The sequence below is a fragment of the Eurypyga helias genome, unplaced genomic scaffold (genome assembly GCF_000690775.1).
Source record: "Eurypyga helias isolate BGI_N326 unplaced genomic scaffold, ASM69077v1 scaffold16842, whole genome shotgun sequence".
Lineage (NCBI taxonomy): Eukaryota > Metazoa > Chordata > Aves > Eurypygiformes > Eurypygidae > Eurypyga > Eurypyga helias.
Genome location: NW_010235448.1, coordinates 22,759 through 49,676, shown reverse-complemented (window position 1 = coordinate 49,676; position 26,918 = coordinate 22,759). Strand labels below are relative to the sequence as shown.

At 39.8% G+C, this 26,918-nt stretch overlaps 1 protein-coding gene across 1 annotated transcript in view; it reads right to left on the bottom strand.

Annotated features, from left to right (window-relative positions):
* Positions 1-334: 334 nt before the first annotated feature.
* LOC104505973 (dedicator of cytokinesis protein 2-like) overlaps positions 335-26,918 on the bottom strand; it is a gene marked incomplete at its 3' end in the record, with an annotated part of 28,103 nt that continues 1,519 nt past the window's right edge. Inside the window, exons 4-18 of the mRNA XM_010146757.1 lie at positions 25,770-26,091; positions 15,497-15,580; positions 12,457-12,497; positions 9,714-9,769; positions 9,459-9,555; positions 8,732-8,766; positions 7,612-7,743; positions 5,539-5,674; positions 4,313-4,467; positions 3,853-3,934; positions 3,253-3,388; positions 2,616-2,691; positions 1,542-1,618; positions 1,105-1,230; positions 335-459 (exon numbers count right to left, since the gene is read on the bottom strand). Of these exons, the coding sequence (XP_010145059.1) occupies positions 335-459; positions 1,105-1,230; positions 1,542-1,618; positions 2,616-2,691; positions 3,253-3,388; positions 3,853-3,934; positions 4,313-4,467; positions 5,539-5,674; positions 7,612-7,743; positions 8,732-8,766; positions 9,459-9,555; positions 9,714-9,769; positions 12,457-12,497; positions 15,497-15,580; positions 25,770-26,091 (1,680 nt within the window). The remainder of the gene's footprint in view (positions 460-1,104; positions 1,231-1,541; positions 1,619-2,615; positions 2,692-3,252; positions 3,389-3,852; positions 3,935-4,312; positions 4,468-5,538; positions 5,675-7,611; positions 7,744-8,731; positions 8,767-9,458; positions 9,556-9,713; positions 9,770-12,456; positions 12,498-15,496; positions 15,581-25,769; positions 26,092-26,918) is intronic.

Sequence of the window (26,918 nt, the reverse complement as noted above, 5' to 3'; positions counted from 1 at the left end):
AATGTACAAATTGCATTCTTCCACAAGAAAAACCCTAGAGTAAGAACACAGCAATTGTCAGAAACAGCATTTCTTCCTTGGCACAGCTAAAATAGGTCACTCAGCGCTGTTTCTCGTTACAGTTTTATACAGGACATTTATAGGACTTTAATGGATATGTCACTTTAAATATTATACAATTTATCAGTCATGAGATATCAGAAGATGACACAAGTGAGGGAATTGGAAATTTTTGCACAGTGGCATTTTTAAAAAATTTATAAGAAGTTTAAGGCTTACTTCTATAATGTAACTCGTGTTTCCCTGTCCACCATACAGAAAAAAGAAAACTTACAGGCATCACTTTTCCTTCTTCATCACAGACACACATTATCACTTCCACATTTCTCTGAGTTGTTTTATTGTATTTATCAAAATCTCCATACATCAATGTAATATAAATGTCATTTCTTATATCTCCTAAAAAAGAAATGGAAAGGTTAAAAATCAATGAAAATGCTGTGAGAGCATACGGTCAAGTGAACCTCACAAGAATACCTCTTTTTCTGCAGTGAAACAGATAAAAATATCTTATTTTCCATCTGAACTTAAATTTTCATCGCTGGTATTCTTAGCTAGCTAAGAAGATACCACAATGTGATGTGAAACGAACCAAAGGGGAGTCCTCAAGGGGACTTGAAGCAATTCTCATCCTGCACTGACACCTGCTGGTGAGGTGATGGATGACGCTTTTCCTGACCACCCCAAATACACCGCTCTCTCTAGAGGGAGCTTCACATTTAATTTTCTCCCGTGAAGAAATTAATGCCTCCCTTTAAAAGTATCGAGCTTTTAATTATCTTACCATAAATTACCAAAAAAAAAAATCCAGGAGATTATAAACTTTTATGTTTATTATTTTTAACATTTAAGTACTAGAAAATAGTTTCCAAGGGTCTCAGTATTTTATATAAGCCTCTAATATTGGAACAAACTTACCATGAAGAATGAGTTCTAAAGAGCCTCTGAGTTACCCATTATAGAATTAAATAAGGCTGCAGCTGATGCTCATTAACCTAGGGAATGAAAAAATCCATTCCTGTTACAGAACAAAGCACCTCCTACCTGGCATGATTATTTCAGGAAATCCTAGCTTTCTAGCAACAACTGTGGTTCTGTCTACAAGATGTGGATAGTCCTTCCTAGTTTGAATCACATCTCCAACAAGCATTTTCACAGTTACCCAGAGACCTATTAAGAGGAAAAGGAAAATTACACTCATGGCAAGATAAAAAAAAGAGCTTCTTTTCAGATGATTGCCTATTTACCCACCAAACCATTGATAAGAACTGACTTCCCCCACTTCCTTTAGCTGAGATTAAAAGTTCTGTAATCCAAAACTGTAGCTAATAATTTAAGTAGCCTCCAATATTCTGCAAACTCATGGTTCTTCACTTCCAGCTTGAAAATTGACCCATCTCCATGGCGGTGCTACGCCATGAAGTTCCACAAAAAGACCTCGTTACTTTACTAAAGAAAAAAAAATTAAAAGTCTATTTTACCTTGTCCACCACTGTCTCCTTTTGATGCAGTGACTTTGCTTAGGAGGCTGTGTAAAAAGTCATTATCTGCTGCTACCCTGCAGGAGAAAAAACCAATGTCTACTAGGGATTAAGTGCTACATACAGCAAACACCATTCAGAACGCAGATGACAGACAGCCTCAGTCCTCTTTCCTGCACTGGACTGCACTAGGATACGTTCTCTGATTTCATTATCTCTCACCCCGAGCTGAAGACCACTCACATTAAGCTTGTAAGTACACTGAAGTGAAAAAACCAATGACTTTAGCAACAGCATTTTGTGACAGACTGGCAATATGAAAGGTTATCGTCATGTAGGGATGCAGAAGGTGAATGCTTTCACCAGCATGCCAAACCAGGCCACCCCCCCGACAAACACCCTGATGACTGAACTTTGCATTTTTTTCAGCTACTTTTGAAATTGGAAAGAAATTTTCGTGTAACAACTATGTTGGATCAAATTGTGAACAAGTGAAATGATAAACCAGTGTGACATACTTGGGCCTTTCAGAATTAAATTTATTCTCCACAGAACATCGCAGCCGTGCTACGTAGAATGCACAGACGTGTTTCCAGTGCATACTGGCATCTCTGCATTTGATCTGTGACTATCACATTTTTAGGCATTTTTGCTATTTGTTTTGAAGATAACGTATGACGATTCAACTGCTTTTTAACAAAAACCTGATTTTTTACTCAGTTTTTTCCTCAAATTCAAAACAGAGTCAAGCACATAAACTACTGGTTGTCCATATTTGTACAGCTTACTGTTGCGTATGTAGAACTATTTAACGTGGGTTTTGTTCAACAGGGCATGGCAGCAGCTGTCTGAAGGAGCACACTCGTAGAAATATACATTCATTTAACATGCTGTGCAATCCCTATCAAGTCCTAAATGCCTTTAAAAGTGATACTTAAATAGTGAGCACTATTACAACATAAAATTATTAAAAGGAAAAGGTATTTTTGCTTGAAACATTTCAGATAGGTACAGCCAGAGATGTAGAAATATTTTTGTGCATATAAAGAAGATAGATATCAATGACTGTCTTACGGGTGAAAGGGAATGAAATGCTGCTTTTCTTCATCACTTTCAGCTTTTCCTTTTATGATATCTGTAATATCCATAACTAGAAGAGTAAAAGAGATAATCAAAACATAATAGCATTGCAAAATATTTCCTCTTATCTATGAATAATGTGCATTAATGTTCCTGTGCTTCAAGGCAAATGTAGATTTTTCACCAGCAAGCAGTGTAGCCCAATAGCGCTAGATTTGTGGAGCAGAACATTTCATGCAAAGTCCACACTCAAACATGATATTGTGTAAAGGGAGAATTACTTCAGACTAGTTTTAGTCTAATCCTGTGAATGGGTGTGAATGCATTGGTGGTGCTCTGGGGACATCATCGTTGGTTTTATTTCAACTGCAAGGAATTTTGTTATTACACTCTGGTACTGTGCTGCACAGTAAGTATGAATTATTAGAAATTAAATTTAAAAGTACTTTTCTGACCTGGACTAAAATGCCAACGTAGGTGCAGTCTTTATGGACTTTTAAAACTTAAATATGGAAGATAGTTGATGTAGCTATTTTGTATTCTGGCATATCTTGGTAGAGATTCTGTGGTCCAGGGTTGGCAAGTATCACTGGGGTCCTGCTTCAGATGCAGCAGAGGAGACATCAGTTACCTGCCACTCCAAAAGGCCGCCTTAGTCCTTGAGTGTATTTCTTTGAGTTACTGTCTTTGAGATCCATCCTTCCAACTCGCACTATTTGACAAACTAAATAGATTTTGTCTCTGCCAAGGTCTTTATTTCCAAGATCCTAAGATACAAGCAAAAAAACCCAATTGATATATTACTTGGGGAAGAACCAAGTTGTGAAATTTAAAGAGGACCTCCAGTAATGAATTAGGCCTCAGTAACCAATGGAAAACAAACACACACACACACAAAAACAGAGTCCACAGAAAGGGTGAAAAACCTGACACTTTGAAGAAAAGAAATGGTAAGATAAAGAGAGAAAATAGTAGCAATCAAGAGGTACAGCAGGCAAAACCAATATCAAGTCATCAGTAAATTTATGGGGCAGCAAATAATTTGAAGAAAGGGCACTGAATCACTGTCACTGCCTCAAAGCACTCGATGACTGGTCATCTTGCTTTGTTTCTGAGATTACTTCTGCTTCCTTCTTCATCTTTCTCAATCTTAGGGAGTTCTGACAGTGACCGCAGAGAGGAGACAATCTGATTTGTAAATATGAAGTAAGGTAAACTGGAAAACACTTACTGTGAACACTACTTTAAGATTGTTGAGCATATCAATTTCCTTTGGAAAGCCTTTACTCCCCCATCTCACCAGGTAGTTCTCACTGTTTTGAAGATAAAGATCTTATGTGATTTAAAAATTCTTCCCTTTCAGAGTACATTAAAAACCACAGTACATAGCAAGGGTTGCATAACAGACGATAGTCTGTGGCAATTGTTTAAATCTAATACCAGTCTAAAAAGGCAGAAAGAATATTATACAAAATGCCATCAGTAAGTTCTGAAAAATAACTTGAACGTAAGACAGAATGGCACCTTTTTTGGAGGAAACGTTATCATCAGTCTGTTTGATGGGAATACTCAACAGAATCTTAATCTATCTTTGAATTTATAAATTATTCCCGTTTTGTCCCCTTCCCCCTCTTTCAGCACTTTACTCCAGACACCACAACATTCCCCAACAAGAACTTTAGAAATCATACCTTATAATTGTTGATTTCTGTGGATCGTATAGTGACATGAAAAGTTCTGCATCCTCTCCAATTCGGCACACAAAATTCCGCACAAAGACGTACAGGCTGTGGGTGGGGGATGAAGACATTCGGGAGTACGATGCATAATCTGGTTGATCCTTTGACTACTCAGCAGAAGGAAAAACATTAGCGATTTCCATGACTTAAAATGGTGGGATACTACAAGCAGTTTTAATTTTTAACATATGTTACAGTTCATTTTGAAAAATCATAGGAATTTTGGATAAAAATACTTGTTTCCACCAAATAAGCGTTGCCCTGTATATTCCTCGGAAACGCATTGCTTAATAAAGCAGACATGACTAGCCAATGAGTTTCTCTTATTTGCAATGCTTCACCTAGGAGAAAACATCCTTTTCTACTAGGAAACTAGGAAGTTAGAAGGTTAGAAGTTGTGGAATTGATACAGGACAAGATGATTAAAAACCATATATATAATTTTTGAACACCGTAGGATATAGGAGGCAGCCTACATTGTAATGGGGTTTCAGTAGGCTAGGAAGGAGACAACATATGCTGAGATCAGGACACAGCTGAGCAGGTTCACCAACTCAAAAATAGGCTCCTAATTTCTACCTACATCCCATTTTAACCACCTGGAAACAGCTACTTAACATTTGGTGGCCTAACGCATTCTTTATCTGTTGTTTGGCTCTATTTTTAAAACAAGTCCACACAGTCTATTGCAGACTACCAAGTTTAATTTTCCTTATATTGTCATTTAACTACTTTATGATGCAAGATTTATTTAGTGACAGTGATGAGAACAACCCATAAGTGGTTTTCCAGTGGTTTGTCATGGACATTATTGAAGTGAGATGAGAGTCCAACTTCTTTTTTTGTCAAGTGCTTTACTTGCTTTACTGGTGTTTATTTTCCTACGATTAAAGGAAATAACCCAAATATCTTACAAGCCCCTGAAGAGATTTAATATAGAAAAAAAGGTCAGGGAAGTGTAGTCACCTGCTTTGCATTTTAAAAAATTTATGCACTCATCAGCTTTGCTTAGGCACGATAACTTCTTGTATCCGTGAAAGTGAATCTACTCTTAGTTCAGTCAGGGGCAAAAGTTTCCACCAAGTTTTATGGTAGAAGGTTACATCCTCCAACCCTTGTACTGTTTTTTCATTTTGATTTTAGAAAAGCAAGCGTTAAGTTTGGCCAGTCATTCCTACCATTTCCTCCTTAATTCGCTCAGTGATTTTATTAGTTGCTTCTTCATGTGCATGAAATAGACTGATGACACTGGTTTTATCTGGATCCAAGATATTTCCATCTTCATCTCTAACTATTAGGTCTAGCTCAAGTACTCTGTGAAAATACAAAAAGCATAATGGCAGGGTTATTTCCTTCTGTAAATATAAATCTTAGAAGTGTAACACACAAGGAGCTGCTACGAGTTTTAAAGCAAGAAAGTAAGTTTAAATACATGCAATAGTCGAAGAAAAAATTAACTAAAATGCCACAATTTTCTTTCCAAGCTCTTGTGCAGTATTTATCCATTTTAGGAATTTAAAGTAATGTCTCCAAAGTATTTAAATGCCTGTCACCATGATTCACCATGTTCCATGACTTCAGACAGCCTTCATCTCTTTTCCTTTCTGTTAACCTTTGTAATCAAGATGCGTAGGTTTTTCCTGTTACCTTCTGCTTTTATGTTGCTCTCTTACTCTCCGAGTTCTGTTACTTAACTACTAGGCTCTGTTCTCCTTTGCTCTCATACAAATCATGCCTTTTTTCCTTCCGCCCTTTTTTCCCCCCCTCAACATGCAAAACTCAAGTCTTACCTCCATATATTCTACATATTTTTGCCCACAGTGTCAAGGCGTCACCTCAGCAAAGAGATACCATTTCTTGCCTATCCAGGTTCTCACTCCTCCATCCCCCTCTAAAAATGGTCTCATTTGTGATGGACTGTACCTTTCACAATTTCTAAAATGTGCTAGCTGCCCTTATAGCACTGTTAGTGTTTGAAGTCTGTGTCAGACCAAGCCATCTTCAGCACCTTACATGATTATCCACAGCCTCTCCTGAACTGATGTTCAGTCTCCTTTCCCACAATGACCCACTCAGCCTCCATTGTCATTCCTCTTCATTCCTTCTCCACGGTTTGACAAGTGTCCTTGATGCATCACAACTCAACCCCACACGCTCTCCAACTCGCACTTGTTGTTATATACAATCCCAAACCATCTTAAACATCCCCTCCCATCCCACTTCTCTAAAGAATGAAGCTTACTGTCTCATAACTTGGAAAGAAGAGAGTGAAAACAGAAGTCTGATATCAAAGATATGTTAGTGTTGTCTTAATCCAAGATAGACTTCTTTGACTGGAGCATTTCAAAGTAAAATCTGTCTTGAAGTGACCATTCAACTCCACATAGTGTGGCAGGATACAACCCATGGTCACTGTTTTAAGTCTAGCCACAGGTAACTGAAGACTTTCAGCTGCATATAGGCCTTCAGGCCACAGAAACCACAGTCACTTACAATAGCTAAATACAGTTTATAAATAAATTCCAATGCCTATAAAGCCAGTACTATAAAGATTTGTCTACCAACTACCCCCTTTATCAGATGGTGGAACACCACTCGAGCCCACATAGCCTGATTTTTGCTAAAAACCTGTTATGTTGCAGTGGCTTTTCATTAGCCAGAAGCAGACGAGGCATTTTGTAAAATATCTGTTCTGTCCCTGGTAGTTTCACTTGCATTACCAGAACCAGAGTTCTGCCTGGAAATTCCCCAGTGAGTTGTGAGGGGGAGTGTAGGGTGGTGGTCTGGTGCTCCTAGCAAAGGCTCTGCACACTTCAGAGACTTTTCAGACTTCCACTATTCAACCACAACACTAAGGTCTCTCAGCACCACCTTTAAAGTGGTAGCATAACACTACTAGGAGTAGCCTGTGTTTGTGAAGGATGGACAAATTTTGTGTCTGGAGTACAGTGACATTACATGTGTATAAAGGCTAGTTACCTGACCTCAAATCTTTGCAAGTGACAAGCTCGTATCTCTGTAATTAACAAATAAATTAATATTTTCAAAAAGCAATTTCTATGAGAAACCCCAACATGGTATATACTATTATCACAGGAATAACAGGGACAAGTTTAAAAAGGAAGATTCAATGTGTCTACATCTCTCATTAATGAGGTACAGAACTGCAAACAGCAAAACATCATCATCTCTATTCTAGCTAGGTGCTTTAAAATAAATCACGTTTTCTGGAAGCAATGTAGGCCGCTTACTTGTTACCATAGTCAATTTTGGAAGTGACTTTCTGTTTCAGTTCTTTAAGCTCATCCTTTGGCAAAGTCCCGGACAGAAGCTGTGACCGCCACTCCATTAAGTCATACATCATAGTGCTCTTTCTTATTTGCCTACGATATAAAAGAAAACAATAGGTTTCAAGCTTCAATTTGAACTGAAATGTCAGTCTTGACAATTAAAAGATGTGTCATATTTAATGCTAAATGATTGCAGGAGCAAGAATTAGGCGAAGTATTAAGCCTGGCTTCCTTCCTCCTCTTGTCCCACAAATTGTTAAGGCCAGAATCTCCCATGTGACTGTAAAGAAATGATGTGAAATTTAAGCGGTTTGTATGGGGATAGGGAATTTCATTATTTTTGTTTTACTTCATTGGGCTATTCTAAAATTTGTAAACTAAGTCCCGTCAAGGGAAAATGTTATAGAAAACAACACTTCTGTATGAGATACTGATAAGAGTATGCTGGGAACAACAACATTTGATTGTGGTATTAATACATTTAAGAGAAAAGTGAGAGAATGCACAGAAGTCACTAAAGCAGTTCCAGTGCCATTCACGGAAAAAAGAATAGCTTTAATTGTTGACTTTAACATGAGGAAGACTAAGAAGTGACATGTTTCACAAAGTATATTAATGAAGATTTCTTTGGCCTAACAGAGAAAAAGCAAAATCCAATGGCTGGAATCCAGGAACAGTCAGTGCAAGTTGTTGAACAGGTTATCCATTAGAAGAGAATACTCAGGTACTAAAGAATTCACAGTCTTTTTATGTTTTTCCAGTCCACACTTTAACGTCAGCCTGACAGCCAAAAATCCATAAACAAGTCACTCGAATTAGTAGGGATTAATGTAAGGTTACAACACGCAAAATATCTATGATTATGCAAATGTAAAAATTAGCCTTCTGCCCTTCAGAATCAAAGTTTATTTCTCAGAATCTTGCAGTCCAAGTACAGGTATAATATTACAAGAAAGGTTTGGTTTCTGAATAAAGTATAGTTGAGGTCTGAAAAAATATTTCAGGCCCAATTGAAATAAAAAGATAATTTTAAAAAATCATTAATCACTTCTGCAGTTCTGTACTACACTATGGGCATTACAAGCGTATGCAAAAGACCACCATGACTACCAGTTGCTAATTACAAGGAACACAAATACTGATGCAGTGGCCGTTTTGACATAATCACTTCTGCAGTTCTGTACTACACCATGGGCATTACAAGCGTATGCAAAAGACCACCATGACTACCAGTTGCTAATTACAAGGAACACAGATACTGTGTTTTGACAAACACCTCTGAATTCACTGCACTTTTATGTATTGGTAAAAGAACTCACAGGAAAAATTGGTTTTCTCCATGATGGGAAAAAAAATCTTTAACAAATGTAAAATTAAGAGATTGAAAGTAAAAAGACTGACTTCTTGAAATTGCCAATTGTTAATAGCTACACCCTCCCAGTGAGCCTTGAACAACTTTTGTTTTAGCATCCCAAGAACATGGCGAATCTTCTTCAAATGCATCTTAGCTGTGTTTGATACTCCTATCTTGAAACTTGTGAACTCTACGAAGAACAGTTATGAAAAATTTATCCTGCACAAGATATTCAAGGTTGAAACCTAAAGGCACGAAGTTATACCACTCCTCAGCAGTAAGTCAACCTTTTAACTTTAAGCCATTGAAGAAAATGGTAATCAACTAAGCAGTGATAAAGAAATAATTTCTTAAATCTTCCCAGATCCTGCCCTGCACCTAAGACACTATTTTGAACAAGACCTCAATATGTATAAATAATTAATATGCCATACAGTATGCAAAAATATCATACCACATAGAGCTGTTTCCAGATGCTTCCCCATTCCCAAAGAGTAGTGGTAACTTCTTGAACTAAAGGAATTTCAGCAGGTATTATGTTTTCTGTATGTCTAGGGAAGAAAAGAAAATTTAGCACAATGAAAATGAAAAAGAATGTCTGAGTTTCATGGGTTTATATTAACATTACTGTGTTTAAGGCATGTAAATGCTTTAAAACATTCTTTAGCAGACAAGATCCTTAATGTAATAAAACAGTTAAATTCAATACCTTTTCTTTTCAACAGTAACTTCCTTGATGTAGATGAAAGATTTAGGAAATATTCCCTGTTGAAGGAGGAAAAAAAAATTCAATCCACACTTACTGTCCAAGAACATTTAAGTAACAAATGATACCTTTCCAAAACCCCCTTCTAAATGTTCTTCATAAAACGATGACTATGAACATAAACTACAGTCTCCAAATTAACTGCCGCCTATCTCGTTTTCTAGGTGCATTTCTGTTTTGACAGGTAAATATCACAAGTTTCGTCATATGCTTTTCTGCAATCATAGACTGCATAGAATTACATTTCTTTGTAAGAAACAGCAACACCCTGCGCCACCATCTAGTCTCCCATAAAACAGTACATACAGTGTAAATACAGTCAAGAAACATTTTCTCTGTGCATCAACCCAACGTTTCTTGTTCTAGGAAAAAAATGCAGTCCAATTTAGAGATCAGCTTGGTTATCAAACCGAAGGAGACATGCTGGCATAGGAACATTGCACCTAGTGAAAGAAATATTGATAGACAGAGGAAATCACTTGGGATGAATAACAAAATGGCCACTGATATGAAGGATAGTAAGCAAAGTTTACTTTGAAGTGTAAGAGCCAAGAACGCTGTGCATAAGACTAAAAATGCTTTAAGGAAAAAGAATGACCTTTGCAATGCACAAAGTAGAGAGAGGCTTAGTTACTAAAGCCATAAACTCTCAAACCTCTTAGGTGTACATTGCACCACTGCAACTGAGATTACGGTCTCGTTTTGTACTACCTAGGGCCATGCAGTAAGATGCCCAACAAGATGTAGCAAAGGAGACACCAAATTCCATTACATTCTCAACATTTGTTTTAAACTGTCCTGTGTAGAAAAAAAAAGGTCACCAGCAAACTGATCTAATGTGATGTGGCCTTGCTCTACACCACCTGAAGTGTTCGAAGTCATCCTAAAGGAAAGTTTGACCATCGATCTATCCATGACAATCCTCACATTAACTCGCAAATTAAGTCTTGGTAATTAAGCCATGTTCTTCTTGGATTCTCCCCTGTTGAATAACTGGTACTTCACAAAGTCTTTCTCTCAATTAGATTTCAGCTTTTACAGCCATTTTTTTTAAGCAGTGGATCTTAATTAAAACATAATAATGTCTTATCACTTCCACCATTTTTCATTAAGATTTAAGTTCAAGAGTCTGTGAAGAAGCAAAATAAAAAAGGTAAATAGTAAACATAGTAAAAACTTAGTATATGAATTTAATAATACATCTTAAACCACATTGTGCATGTTGACCTTGATGAAAACCTTTAGCAATATTAAGAATTAATTAAGAGGAGGTGGTTAGTTCTGGTAAATATTTTCCCTTTTAGTTTTAAACTAAATTTTAATAAATTAAAATTAAATTTGTAATTAGAATAAACAGCAATAATATTTTGAGACTAAATAAATGTCAAATGAGTATATAAAACACAGTGATAGTACTGGACAGGATGGGAGGATGGTCAGCCATTCTCTCAGATCCACCCTCAATTATTGCAGACCTAACAGCTGACAGGAACTACTTTGGGTAGCTTCCACTGAAATACTGTGTTGTATCAAGAACTTAGGGTGAACTACCTTATCACTGGCCTGGCTTCCACCTCACCTGTGTTGAGCACAAAATGGAAGCAAGCTAATAAAGCGCACTATGCAGTTGTATTGGGGCTCATAGAACATGAGAACAACAGGTAGAAGTCTGGAGAAAATGACTATGCGTCATTATCACAAATAATTATTCATTCCTCTGACTTTTAGGATGCGCAGTCATTGAGCAATGAAGTGAAATGGTAAAATCAAGCATCTAGTACTTCCAAAAGGAAACGAATATTTTACTATCACACACAGATTTTTTGCTCTCAGTTAATGCATGTTTATTGTTAATACCTACAAGGCATTGAATACAAAATAAGAAAAAGAGGAAATAGTCAACTTAAGACTGTTCTGATTTTTTTTCTGCTGGCATATTCTCTGCCTGCAACTGTCCCTCTGCTCCCCAGATATCCCTTTCTAAGTGACCGTGAAAGTTTTATACATCCTTTTTCCAGGCTACAGAGAAGCAACTTCCAGCAGACATTTTTACTGTAATATAGCCATGAATCTCTAACTTCAAATGCCTTTGCATTGCTGCTCCCTAAAAAATCTGATACTCAGAGCAAGTTTCAAAACATGCTTTTATTCTACAAAAGTGCATTTGAAACTAAAATCTCATTTTGTTGCTACCTAACTCAGGAGTCATCATACCCAGCGTAAAAAGTATTCATTTTTGGCTTTCCATCTTTAGGTATAAGAATACTGACTTTTTTGGTATTATGAATATGATTTTTGAACATCAGAGATACAAGAATTTAAGCCTGATGGGAGTTGTTTAGATTAAATGTTGCCTAAAAAATCTTTAGCGAAAAAAGTGCAGAAACAGACACGTGGCAGTAAATGAACTCAAAAAGCTATTTTAAATGATGTCTTCATCAGTCTGTTAACCTGAAGGCACAGTAATTTTTTCTTCATTAATTTGCTTCTCCCAGTCCTCACTAGTATTTACCAACAATGTCCAGGAGAAATAATGATAATTTTATTAATCTTGAAGTGAAAGAGAATGGAGATAGCTGACTTCAGAGATCAGAATAGGACTATCTGATAAGAGATACTAAAAAAAAACACTTCATGGGTTGATTTCTTAAAAATAGTCTCATAGGAAGGAACAGCATGATCTTACCTCTGATCCTTTATGTCTGACCAGATAGCCCTTGTACCAATCTAAAAGGAAGAAAGAGTGCACTTAGTACAACAGAATATATGCATAAAAAAAGAATATAATAGTCAAGGGTTTAGTTTCAAATAAGAACTCTCTAGCATAAGTTGTTTAAAAATCAGTAGTTACTTTAAAAAAAACTATAGATGACAGTAAAGTGAGTATCAGAAGCCTATTTAGTGTGACTTGCACATTAGTAAGTATGATTATATGGTCTAGTTTCACCTCTTGCAAAGTAAGTACATTTAGCCTTACACAGAATTTGACACCCCCACACTCACATAAAGAAAAGGTAGAATAAGCTGGTGTGTAATGCAGTAAATAACACATACACACGTATCTCTCTCTCCCACGCGAGATCTCTCATGACACTGGATAGCCCAGGAAGCTCCTCCAATTGTGTTCTAGGTGTAGTATTAATCCAATACCGTACACGGTTGTTGTTATAAAACAACTTCCTTGAACATAGGAAGAGTAAGCCATCTTTCTGCCATGAGGAATTATAGCTTTTGGACCCAACTCATGTAAGCAGCTTCCTCGTGTTCAAATTATAACCTCAAGAAAGCAAAGGGCTATTATGGAGCTCCTGTTCCATCCACAACTAGAAACCCCTTCTGAAACACGAAAGAGTGCAGTGTTGCAGTAGTGGCAATTAAAACACTAATTCAGACTTTGTTCCCTCTTTGCCCCCGTGAAGTCACAATGAACGTCTACAGAGAACACAGATGGAAGAGCTCAATCAGCACAGTAAATGACAGCAGAAGCCGTGTCCGCTGCGCACACATTCCATCGTGAAACACTACCTGCGCAACAACAGCGTCCAACTCCATTTCACCCGAAGAAAGCATTTCATGACTGAAAGTGTACATTTCCTGACTACAATTTCATGAACATCTCTTCCCTACCACCTTTTCTCTCTCAGTATTTCTAACACAGCACAGGCTTTTCAGCCACAAAACCAAAGCATTAAAAAAAAAAAAAAATATCCCAAACCCCAGCAGTACTGTGAGAAAGGCTATGTGAATAGTCACAGGAGAATCGCTGACCTCAAATAAAGACTCAGGACAGGTTTTTTTCTTTTTTTCAGGTTTTCAACACTGACTTTTTTTTTCCCCCAGTATTTTCTCAAAAACAGACTTCCAACTTACTCTACAACTGAATTATTTGCACATAGTCTCGAATTTACAACCAAGTGTGTAAGATCTAGTTCATCCCATATATTGTGACTGCACATACATGTTCTGTGCATATATTTTGGGCATGCAAAGCGAACTAAAATAACACGTAAAATAAGCACAGGAAAAACCCTGTTACTGTTGGTTACCCTTCAGCTGCAGCTGACAGCATGCTTTTAAGATATCTGGTAGATGAACTTCCTCACTCGCTCAGTACAAAGGATTCCACTTCACTGACAAACATATTACGTAAAGCAAGATATGACATAGCTTGTTAAGGGCTGAGGATTCAGAAAAGGCTTTTAGATAAAAAAATAATCCCATAAAATCGCTGCTCAATTTACTAGACGGGGTGACAACAAATGTACCGCTGGAGTCAGAAACTTGAAATGCTGTTTCTGCAGTTAACAGAGGCAGAAATATAGGGATGAGGAGGTTTCTGGTTTCCCAGTTTATTTTTTCTTAACCAAAATGTTTAGAATGGACACTTAAAGAATTATGCAGACCTTTCATTTTTTTAGGAGAGGACACGATTCATTATTCATAACTGAGACATCCACCTGTTGACTAATAGATTAATGAGTGATGTCAGTATTTCACTGAAGCTCAGAGATATTTGATTTCTCTTACAAGTAGAAGAAGAAAAAAATATGCTCTGTGCTCCAAAACACAGGGGGTGTTCTCAGATACTCTTCCCAAATACAACAGTGTTTCCATGCAAAACAGCCTAGAGCTCTGTGCTGTGGAATGGGCTGGTCTCAAACAGCGTCAGGTTCTTCGCAGCCTTATGACCACAATATACGCAGCGTCTTTCAAACCCTGAGCAGTCTCTAAGTGCAGAAATCAGCAGTTGGCCTTTCTCTGTAACCTAACTACTGTTAATAAGATACAGCTGACAGACAGGGGAGATAGTTTGAAGAAGAGAACTTTGTGATACATTTTGCAAAGCACTGTATGATTTCTTTTAAACTCTTACCTGGTCAAGAACATCACTGCAGATTGGAACCAAATTATTATAACAATGACATTTGCAGAAACTTAACCAGTGCCTAAATAATAATAATAATTGCACCCTTGTTGCTTTATACTAATAAAAATTTAAGCAACTCTGGAAGACTTGGGAGAAAATTGGGTCAGATTGTGAAGGTACAGATCAAATTAATATGGAGGAATACACTATCACAATAGGATCAACAATTAATTTAGCTACACAAATATACAAATTTTAGGTTCATTTATTCTTCTGCTGCTTTTATTTATTTTCCACTTATGCCAGTTGGTCAGATATCTCCCCATACTGACTACAAAAGTTTGGATCAGCATACTGACTGTCTATCATGCGTGACTTGACTTGGACTTCTGCTGTTTAACATGTTCAGTAAGTGGGATGGTTTTCAGAAGTGGGCCGATCATCTGACCTGCAGACTACTTTAAATTTCCATCCTATACTATAGGATGATTAGGTAGCTGAATAGCTCCTAGCAACAAATATTAAATTTAGAGGTAAAAATGTACTCCATTAAAACTTCAGTCAAATCTAATGTAACCTCCATCAGGTATATTGCAAGCTGGAATGTACTTCACAAACTCTACATTCATCTTGATTACTTCCTCATTTGGTAATGGCTTCCCAAAAAAAACCACATATACCTTAACATGTCTGATTTTGGCTCTCCAAAAAATGAATAGGTTCTTCCTCAAAATAGAACATCACCACCAATACAACTAAGAGCATTAGGCAACTGCTTATGTAACACAGGGAATTGCTGTGAAGTGAAAGGATTGTTATTCCCACGGAGAAATGAAGAGCTTGAAGGTAACTGACTTACCTTCGCAGGACTCCAAGATATGGACCACATCACCGATCTGTAGAGGTAGCTGTGGTATTCCTGTGCCCTTGAAATTGTATATAGCTGGAAAATTCAAGGAATATACAAAAATACTGTTTTTTCAATACAGCCATACGCTACAGTTAAACTGAAAAACACACACAGTTATTAAGATTCTCTGATACCAGGATAAGTGCACTAGAAGAAACAAGCATAAAAACCATAATTATATCAAGAAACTTCATCTGTTACCATTATTTGATCTTTTTTCTTGCCAAAATATGCAGGTGCTGAAAACGGATGGTGCTGAAAACAAAACCCACCAGGATATGCATGAAAGCAAGCTATTCCTAACGACTGCGCTGCACGGGGTTTAAGGCCACTTATTTAGATGCAAGTCTGCAACATATACACGTTCATGTACTGGAGAACCGTGAGTCTACTGGTCTAAGAATTCAACTGCAGCGTTTACAGAAATGTATGGCATCACTGGTGAGAACGGGCACAGAGATGCATGTGAAAACTGAACTTACTGAACGCTTCCCTGGGTTTAGATGATTCATCTTAACGTGAAACTGTGTTTTATATGGAAACAGTAGAAAGTTTTATAATTTTCTGTATTTCATCACTCTGCAAAGAACACAGGAGCAGCGAATTTTAAAAGCGTTCTAATCAGAACCTTATCTCTATGTGGTTAAAGAACAGCTAAGTTTCAGAGAGTTGAAGAAAATAAGATTCTTGACTAGTTCTTACATTCTAGGGCTACAGGATGTGGGCTGCTAGGGTAAGCGTTTGTTTCTGTATGTTTTTTCTTTATGGGCTTGGTTATAGAGTTTTACAATAGCATGACAGAGTTGAGTGGTTGTTGAAGCTAGTATCAAACAGGGAAACTGATTAAAATATTTAAGCTCCAAACCACAGTGAAACTGCATAAGTAGGAACAGTACACTCGCTACTAACCATGATGTGTGTGGTGCAGTAATGATATCAGTTGGCAGAGTTTTCTTCCTTTTTCATGACAGCGTCCCAGTCCATCCACATAGCCAGAGCATCCAAACACAGTATTTTGCACTAGGAGAGAGCTGATCTAGAAAGCTGAACCTACCTTCAGTATACTCCTGCATTCCTTTATGCTCCCCCTCTACAGGCTTCTAAAGCAGGATATTCACTTCTGCTAGGCCAAAATGTATAGTAATGACACATTTTACTTAAACATTGTACTTAAAATTATGTTTAAAGTCTCAAATTAAATTGCCTTTCAAGAAAATGCCTAAGGAATGAGTGTAGAGCTACCTCTTCACTTTTTCAAATGTTCCATAAATTATGTTTCTTGTTTCTTTTGTGGTCATTATATTAATTACATTTCTGGAACAGAAACTAGAAGGAATTTCAGGTTTACTTAAGAGGCTTATTGGACCAAAAATAAGTTCTTGTTGACATGAAGTGGCCTTCCCACCAGTTCCTCCTCCTGGCTGAGTAGCGCAGCTTGAATCATTAAACACGTGGTGGGAGAAAACAAGAAAAAACCCAAACATCTTGAAGGAGGCTCTGCTGTCCAGATTCAGCCAGTTAGTCAAGAGAATCTTGAAGAGGCTTCCTCAGTGATCTCAGAGAACTGCCTTAGCTCAACAAAAATATTGAATTTAAGGAGTCGATATGTGTAGCAGATGTGTAGTTATGTTCTGAGTGGCTTCCTTTCAGGAGTCTTGACACAGATTTCAAGAAATGGAAGGTGGCAAATGGGCAAATGACCCTCCTAATAGGGGGTGGGGTGGGGGGTGTGCCATTTAAAGAAAGGTTTCCACTGGAGTGTTTAGGGTGGTGGGCTCTTATTGTTTTCATTAAATGTCCATACAGGTTAAGATTACTCGACTAGCATTTACTTGATATTTCAAAATAGGCGCTGCTCTATTTACTTATTTGTTTCAAAATGTAGATGCAAATTACTGAGTCATATGTTCACATTGCACACTGGGTTTGCTGTCTTAAAAACTTCATTACAATGATGAATATATTGTAAAATGCAGTAACAAACTGACAAAGGAAGTGGCTATATCAGCTAAGAATCTTCTAAATGAGTAAGTGGAAACAGTGAGAGAGATTTTACTGTAGAATTTGGATTGTTTGGTAAGATGACTTTAACAAATTCCTTTACCAAGTTTTAAGCTGTAGACCTATCCAGACATTTTATGATAAGAAATTAGTTCCATATGTACCATTGATTGTTTATAGAGTTTTTTGCAAACAACTTAATTCCATCAGCCTCACCCAGATGTATTACCTACAGCACCAGACCGCCCAGCTATCACATCTGCTAATTTTTTAATGATTAACTGTGAATGAAAATTCGACTGTTATATTCAATTATATCTTCTGTCAGCTGTAACCGGTACAAATGATACAATTTCCCTTATAAACTGTGACCCTCTTATATTGCAAGTATCACCTCAGAGTTCACCAGCCAAGAGGAGGGTTCAGTGTCCTCCACCCTCTGTGGAGACCTTCAGGGTTGTGAAAGTGCGGTTTGGTGTGCACAAACACACATTTCATTTATTTTGCTCTTGACTTTTTTTTTTTTTTTTTTTTTTTTTTTTTAAATAAACTCCTTGGCCAGTAGAAATAAAGGTCCCTTCAAACCACTCTGAAGAACTTTCTACCACTCCAGTCCCTGGCATCCTCTATGCCAGCCATAAATACAAAAGGAGACAGTATGCTCAGGGCACAGAAGGTGGCCTGCTTGAAGACCCCAGCATTCCTTCTAAATCCCAACAGCAATTACTGACCTTAAGAGCGACTGATGTCATGGCAATAAGCTTAGTGGGACAGATTTGGACAGCATATGCCCTCCCCAGCAGCCAGCATCAGGCTAAGGTGTTCCCACCCATAGTGTACCTCTACACAGAGGCTGTCAGATTATCCCAGAATGGCACAGAGAATGCCCAGGAACTCCAGCCTTAAGACAGTGTTCCTAAATATGCACTTTACAGTTCACTAAGCAGTTAGCAAATTCCACACACACACCTCTCCCTGGATCAGCAAAGAATAAAGAGCTCACCATAGTCTCAGTGGTAATTTTATAGCAGGACATGTAGAAAACAAACCAACCAATGCAAAACACCCTGAGATTCCAGGTGGTTTCGCTCCTCCCAGAGATGAGCTGAAAGCCAGCCCACCACAACACCAGTATGGCTTCCGAAAGCAAACCTGAGAAACAGCCGGTCAAACTGCGAACGTAAAAGATTTGCCAAACTGAACTCTTCTCAAGCACAAGTGGGCTTCGAGTTGGACCTCGGGAAGACGCAAGTGATCCCCATCACTCCCCATAAAGCATGACCAAAGAATCCTTTCTCGTTGAGCCAAATAATACCTGCTGTTAAGACAGTTACTGTAAGAAACTTCCACGTCTAATTCTGCTGTCACTCTCACACCTTCCGCCACCCGGAGCATAAGTGATCTACCCGTGTCCATCCCAGTAGTGAAAAATGAGTGTGAGGGCTGAAAACAATTCTTATGTTTCCATTTAATTCCTATGTATCTTATTAAAGCCGGAGCTGTTGGCTATGCTACGCACATTCCCCCCACTAGTCACAGACGTGTGCCTGCTGTTGAACGTATGCATGGCTACGAAGCCTGCTTCATTACACCACATAGGTATGTGCGTGTTTTCTGAAGCAGAGTAATGAAGATCCATGGAGGACATTTCTCTGGACTATCCAAGACACAAGGTACATGAAACAGTCACTCTTTGTTCAGAGTAGGATGCCTGTTAAAATATAAATTCAAACAACCACAGATTGAGACAGAAGGACAGTTAACATTTAATAATTTTAATTATATATCCTCCAATTTAGAAGATGACAAGCAGAAAAAAATAGTAAAAAATACCACAATTTGTCCCTTGTCTGAGAACACCCACACACAAAACACTCTAGAAAACACACAGGTAACAGAAGCCCTTCCTCAAAATCTAGATTTCCTCAGTCTTCACGTACTTTAAACCCCCACATTCTTGCTGTTCACGTGATCAGCCTGTAAGCTAGTGCAAGATGGGAACGGTGAGCAAGGCAAACCCCACAGACCTGCAGCACTGAAGCCCTTGATTATCCTCATCGCCCTGTTTCCTGCCTGTTTTCCTTCACGGCAAGCCCCTGCCCTGTTCTTTCTAACGAACACAAGCATTATGCTGGTTCATTCTGGAGACTCACCTTGCAGTAATAAGCCAAGTTTCAAGTTGGTTTCCTTGGCTACTTTCCACCCTTCTGCTTCAACAGGATTGGAGAAGAAATTCCCAGATGTACCTTAGCTGAACCAGCTCTTATTTTCATTTTAACTTAACAGGAGGACTATCTGGAATGATTTCGATGTTATAACTCACGCAGTGTTTTGCATATTCACGCGATTTGTAATGAACAGCCTCAGCAAGCATCCTGTGCCATTTTATTTTTTAAATATTACAGCTCCACTCTGATGAGCAGTCATGTAGCAGTAGTGCCGTCTTTCCCATCAGTGCGTTATGTTCAGTTACCATGTTCTGCTCACAAAATGGTGATGTGACTCAGGATCTGTCTGTCTGTCAGACACCAGCAAACCTGAATTCTGGAAAGAAAGCTGTAAAATGTGTGTTCCTGTACTCGGAGTTAGGGATCTCCCCCTAAATCTCACGAAGCAAGCGTGCCGTCATCAACGTGACACGGGTGCAGTTCTACGGAACATTTCACAGGTCAGAGACATGCACCAGAGCTCAGGGTGGGTCAGGGGCTAATTGAATTTATTGCAAATCGTGCTCAAACGGTAACTCTCCAGTCCTCAGGTAACAACTGAAGACAGGTTTCTTCACATGCTTAACCTTGGGGCCAGATGGAGGTTTTAGCTGACTTGAGCTACTTATTTTCCCTCTTACACAGACAAGAGCCAGTACAAGAACCAGGAAGTTCGAACGTAACCAATAGTTGAATGAAGTTATTGTTTCTGATTCTTTACCTTTCCACAGAAAATAGCAGCATGGTCATTTCTCCTTTTCTTGAGAGATTGTGGATAGAGACATTCCTTTCCCAGCTCTGTCTTCATCTTACTTCAGTTTGCTCTTTGCAGTGACCTCTACTTCAAAGCTGCTGTTCTTTCCCAAGCAGGTAGAACAGCCTGTTGGGTTCAGGGGCTGCATTTCACGAAGTAGGCCACTGATCCTGATCAAAGCTCTGTCCTCTTTACAGCTCAATCCACATACATTTCACATGGTTGCAAAATAATTTTGAATGGTCTTCAGCAGATTAAATTAGACAGGCCAGTCACAGCCCTTTGCACTCAGGCTGAGCACATGCATCTCCACAGTTTCTCAGGAGTCAGCCAGTCCTCTCCTCCCCCCAGCTGATGCTTCAAACTGACAAATACCCATTTTCAGATTCAGCAGTACAGGAGTACTGAATTTACTGTATCTGACACTCGAATTTAGCATGCCAACACGATATTTCACCAGCTTGTAACATTTTCAAAAATATGATCGTTTCCTCAAGGTCGGAGCAGACACTTTTCATCTTGCACCTTACTAGGAAACTATCATAAAACCCACTGGCCTAGCATGACTTTTCTGCCCTGTACCGTCCCTAAAAGTACAGTACATTTAGGCTGGGAATGCTTCAAGACAAAGGACAAACTTCTTGTGTAAGCTCAGGAATCCGGTGCAAAGCTGAATAGCAGCTATCTGGAGTATGCTATTTAAGTAAAACACAAAAGCGGGCACACAGCCTGCCTTCTACCCTAACCAGGGCGCTGTGTACTCAGCATACTACTGCTCATTCAAAGCGGGTTGGGCCAAACATTCTCAAGCTGAAACTCTGCCCATCAGTGGAAGCTGAAGGCATCAGGCACACTTCTAATAAAAGACTTAAAAATAACATGGGATTCATCAGAGATTTGAAAATAAAGATTTCCAGAAGCATAGAACACAAAGGAGCCCCGTATGGTCAAAAAAGCTTGCGGTCTGTATTACCCCAGAAGCTTGTTGTCTTTCACAGGCTCTATGTTTCAGTAGGCCCACTTCACCCACCTTTCTTGCTTTTCCCGAGACACAAGCATGCCTACAACAGACCTTAAATTCAAAACTTACATTTCACTTGTGGCCATACTTCTCCAGGCCTCATCACTCCCTGAGTTTCCTCTAGCTAAAATATAGCAATTACACTGTCTTTCCCTTCAATTTCTAAGAGAATAGATTTAATTTTGAAAAACCTCTTTAAACACCTGCCCAAAAAAAGCCTGCAACTAAAACCTCAGTGTGATTATTCCCCAACTGATTTCTAAGGTTTTTGTTTCTTTTTCGGGGGGGCGGGTATGGGGTGTCTGTGTGTGTTCAGTGGTTTTTTTTTGGTTTGTTGGTTTTTGGTTTTTTTTTTTTTTTTTAGTTTGGGGTTTTGGGGTGTTAGGGGTTTTTTTAATTATTCTTGGTGAAAGATTCTTGCACTATTCTCACCAATTTATATAATGAAAGAAAACATGTATTTAGTTTCCAAGATAAATGAGGGAAAATAAACCAGACTGGGCCAACAGTTTGGCTGAGAAAAGGAACTCGGGTATAAGGAATAGCTTACTGAATTTGTAGTTAGCTATGAACTCAAAGCAATTGTGCAGAAGCAGAAATGGAACGCTCCCTGCTGAAGGCAACCTACAAGACAGTTAAATCTATCAGCACGCGCAGAACGAGTATTCTATTGTTGTTGGAAAGCCCATTCGATTATTCTCGTTTTCCCTATTCTGCTTTGCAACAGACTATGCCACGGATGTTGCTACGGTTGTGAGTTTTTGCATACAAGTCTAATGCGTACAAGGTTTGCCAGGAAAACCCCCTTTAACCCAGGAAACAGGCTCACTTGGGGCAAGCAGAGAAACATCAAGTGGTATTACTGTTACCACACGTGATGACACAGCTTGGATAGATTCTCTTTTACGTCACGGTCACATTTGTGCCCGTAGCCTAGAACAGCCGTGAGGAAGCCCAGGCTAAAGGAAATACCACCAAGTCTGCAGTGTCAGTTCTCCCCAGTGACCTGCTCTAGACTTTAAATGACAACGTTCTGTTTTGGAGTTCCCACTGGAAAGCGCAGCCATACCTTCTCTTCTCCAAGGATCAGTTCAACATGTATGAAGGACACATCTACGGCTTCCCAGTTTGGAAAGCAGTGCAATAGTTGGTTGTGGCTATGGTAACTGCCGGAGAGGGAATGTATATTCAAAGTACATGCAACAGTGTTAAAGAGCTGCTGTTATTTCCCGTGTTTTAAATGCTCTGTGTCATGGATTCCTTAAGATCAGGTTATCTGCCAGCTACAGATTTTACAAACACAGTATATTTACTCGAAGCCTCACAGCCATAAACCAAAGAATTATTTCTATATACAGTAGGCCTAATCTCATTTAGCCCATTATTAGTGCTGTACAGGCAAGGTCATACTGTTCTTGTTCTTGAGCGAGTTTCTCTGTGGCTAACCCGGTTTACTTTTCTTTGTGCATACGAAGCAAAAGGTATCACCAGTGTAAGGCAGAAACCCATCTGCTGCGTTACAAACTGGGTATGTCACTTCCTTTACCTATTTAGAGGAAATTTATCAAAGCTTTGATAAATTTGTTGTCTGATTTTAAACACTAGCCAAGTTCCTTAATCAACTGCACCATTTCTTACTTGATGCGCTTGATAATCCCTTCTCATTATTCACGCTCTGCGGATTTCTTTTAGTCAGAGAGTGGCTGCTTGCTTCTTTCAGCTCATCTTAGCAGTAGGTCGAGTGCTAACTGGCTTTTTCTTACTTTGCCGAGGGAAAAGAATTTTAAATTTTTTTCTTATTTGCAAGTTTTTAAAAGCAGCTTTATTTTGCCCTGGTCCTTACTCTTCCTGGCAAAAACTACCAGTCACGTCCTAAATGCTTATATGACAGCAAGTTAGTTTTTCAGTTCGTTCTGACCCCTAGTCCCCAACTTACAGGTCACTGTGTTGGCACCTGGAAACTACCCAAGTCTCAGGACTTGTCCTCCACAGGATACAACAGATCGCAGGGTATTCAGTGACGTGACCAAGTAACCCACATGTCACCTTCACACACAAGCAGCTGTAACCATCAGACTCCTGACGTTAACAGACCTTTTTCAAGAATTCCAGTCTGCTGTAAACCCAAATAACCAGACTGAGGGAGACAACAGCCTTACCAGAGAGATGGATGAGAGGAGGAGAAGCAGTATTTCTGGCAGACAGCGTTTCAGAAAACAGTACGTCCGCATAGGAGTGACTGCACTGCTGCCACCCTACAAGCTACACGCAGTTCACACCCACCCTAAAACGACTGCACCGTAGCTGTTAAAGCCGACGCTGTTTGAAGAGCCAGAGCGCTGGTCGACGGCCAGATCAACGAAAGCCTAGTCCTTGGGAGTTTTCAAAACTCCCGAATTTGTGTTGTCTCTATGGCAGTTTAACCTTAACAGTATCAAAACACAGCCATTAAATGTTCTTTTCTATGATTTGCTTTCTTTTTATCACCAACACTTATTTTAGTGCATAAGTGATTCGGTTAAAAGCTTACTATTTTGAAATGCGTATCCCCAGAGTGAGAAAAGACTACGGCTGTACTAAATCGCTTATTCTGAATATTGTGTTTTAAGTCAAATAGCGCGGTGAACCGTTCAGTCCAAAAGCAAGGTAGTCTTCATGAAAACAAACCCACTGGATTGTCATTAGTTTAGGACATGATACATTTCACAAGATGCTTTTTATTCCATGTGTGCTTTGCCGTGCCTTTGGAATGCCACAGAGGCTGCCCCGTCGTACCAGCTGCTCATGTGCTCGGTGACCGCGCTGGCTATGACGTTAGGGCCAGGGAAAGCTGCGCTGTGAGCCACGCGTGGCAGCCGACTGCTGAACGGGCGACAGACAGACCCCGCTGAGGGGCCTTCCCGGGGGACGCGCACTGGTCAAACCCAGTAGGCTGGTCCGCTGCAGGGACGCGTGCGAAAAGCCGCCTGCCTGGATCACGTTTAACATCAAGTCAGGTTCTTTGGCCCCCGTCACGCTTAAAATTACAGCGCAAGAACAGCAAAGCTTTTTTTACTACTGCATTACAATTTGTAGAATTACGGTTATATGAAACTCGCCCTGGCCCAAAATGCTCCCTGTAAAAAGCTGCTGCAAGTGCAATTTCTGTGGCTACGTGGGAAGAACCTAGTACTTCCATCCACACCCAAGATAACATCCGTCAGTGGCACAGGGATACAGAGACCACGTCCGACACACCCAGCCATACTCTCCCAAGCCAGCAGCTGTTAGAAAACCAAGTGCAAATATCAAGTACTTTCTACTGTTTGTAAAACCGTAGCAAAATATTTACACCCTTTATTTTGTAATATAGACTGTCGCCAGCAGAGGCTGTTTCTGTTTCACAATCCTGCCACTGCTGCACATGGAAGTTGCACAGGAAGACATTCTTTCCTTCTTATCCTTGATGATTCATTTTATTTCATGAAGCCAGTTGGGTGGGGTTTTTTGGTTTTAATGCATGTTACAAAATATTATGGCCTTCTTAAAAATATAAAAAGGGTCTTTTAGAAGAATTTGGGGATCCCAGATTAATGACTATCCACTAGAAGGTAAAATAAAGCATAACTATTACGAGATTAACTGTCTTCCATGCTGAGAACCCACAGTTAACTTCAGCAGGGTGTTTCTTTCAAGTGTTTCAGCTTTGATTTCTACTTCCACACCTTCATTTTAAACTGCAATTCAGTTCTTTATGCAAGTTATCATCATTTTTTTTTAAGGAAAACTGACGTAGGAAGATGATTTCTTTCCAAAAAGTATTCCTTACCCACTCAGACCGAGGTTTGTCTGCAACACTAACCTCAAGTGACAGTCTCGGAAGCAGCTGTACGATTCTTCTTCCCCTACATTTGTTCCCCATAAGTTCTAGCAGCTACTTACTATACAGCCACTACTTACTCCATCTTTTTTCTCTCTGCAGCAGTGAGGTGGGAAAAGCTGCACTGCTGTGAGAGCTGGAGATCTGAGGGGGGTGGGGGTGCATGGCAGGGTGGAAGGGTTACATCTCCCGAGCGGAACCTCGGGTACTTCTTGTCGTTCTGTTGGCAAGATTAAAACTTTATGCCAAGCTGATCATTTCAATTAGGCCACCCTGGTAAAGCGGAGGGTGTTAACTCATCCCACCAGCGAACACCTGCCCACATCCTGTGCAGAAGTCACAAAGCCAAGACGCAAATGGCAGTTTGCTCCCCTACATACCCACGCCACTCTTCTTGTCCGTCTTGTGCCACCTCGCCATCGTACGTGAATCCGACAGTCTCCGAAGGACACCCACCACCACAGAAACCCAGACTTCGAGGACGCAGGCTCGACGATGGGCAGCTAACGAAAGCACCGGAGCCAAGCTGCGTTTCCCAGTTGCTGTCGCTGCGGAGAGCGGGCAGGCTGAGCAGCTGCGAGGGTTCTGCGAGATTTGCTGCTGCTCTGAGCTTCCTTCCTCTTTTCTCAACTCAAGATACTGTACCCCAGTGTCATGGGGGAGGGGAATCCCAAACTGGGTGTTTCTGTTGTGCGATACCGGCTGTGGCACACAAGCAGGCAAAAGCAGTCCTGTGCTGCACCAGCCCCGAACCCAAGCCGTGAGGTTCACTGCGTGCAAAGCCCTGCTGCGACAACGCTCTCCAGCCATGGGTCAGCTCGGTTCTGAAACCCCACGGGGCCTGCGTCCCTTCAAAGGTGCCAAAACCAGACTTCAGATTTGACTCGGCGAGACATGACATCTTCAAACCTACTTTGTTCCAACCCGTCTGGGAATGGGGATTTGTTTTTCCTAATGGACCGCCCCCCGTAAGAGAAGTGAAGACAAAGCCACCTTTCAAACCACACCCATTCCTTTTATTTCTGCCCGTTTACCTGTGGAGGAGAAAGAACGCCGGCGAGCTTCTCTGAACACAACAGCACGGCTTTAAGGACTTAGCGTCAAGACAAAACTTCAGAAAGTAAACTGACCGTGCACTTGCAGCTTTTACTTTCACAGGGGCTGCTGTCAGCTGACTGACACAACGACATTTCGGATGCACAGGCACCATGCCAGGTTGTGTGCGACGTAGACCAAGGACTGCGCACCCAACTGAAGACACGTATGTCACCCTCGTTTGTGTTCTCTACGTACTGTTTGCAATTAAAAAACCACAAACCCACCACCAAAAAAGCCACCAGAAAATGCTTTAAAAGACTGTTTCTTTATCTCCTGCGCAGTACAAGGTCATGTGACAATCCTGTTCTCTGGGTATTATATTGGAACTCAGCGTGAGCTCCATCCCTCAGGATATGTTGGTAACACAACGTGCCAGCTCTCAACAGCAGTCCCGAACAGCACAGACTGCCACTCTGCCTCATTGCACATGG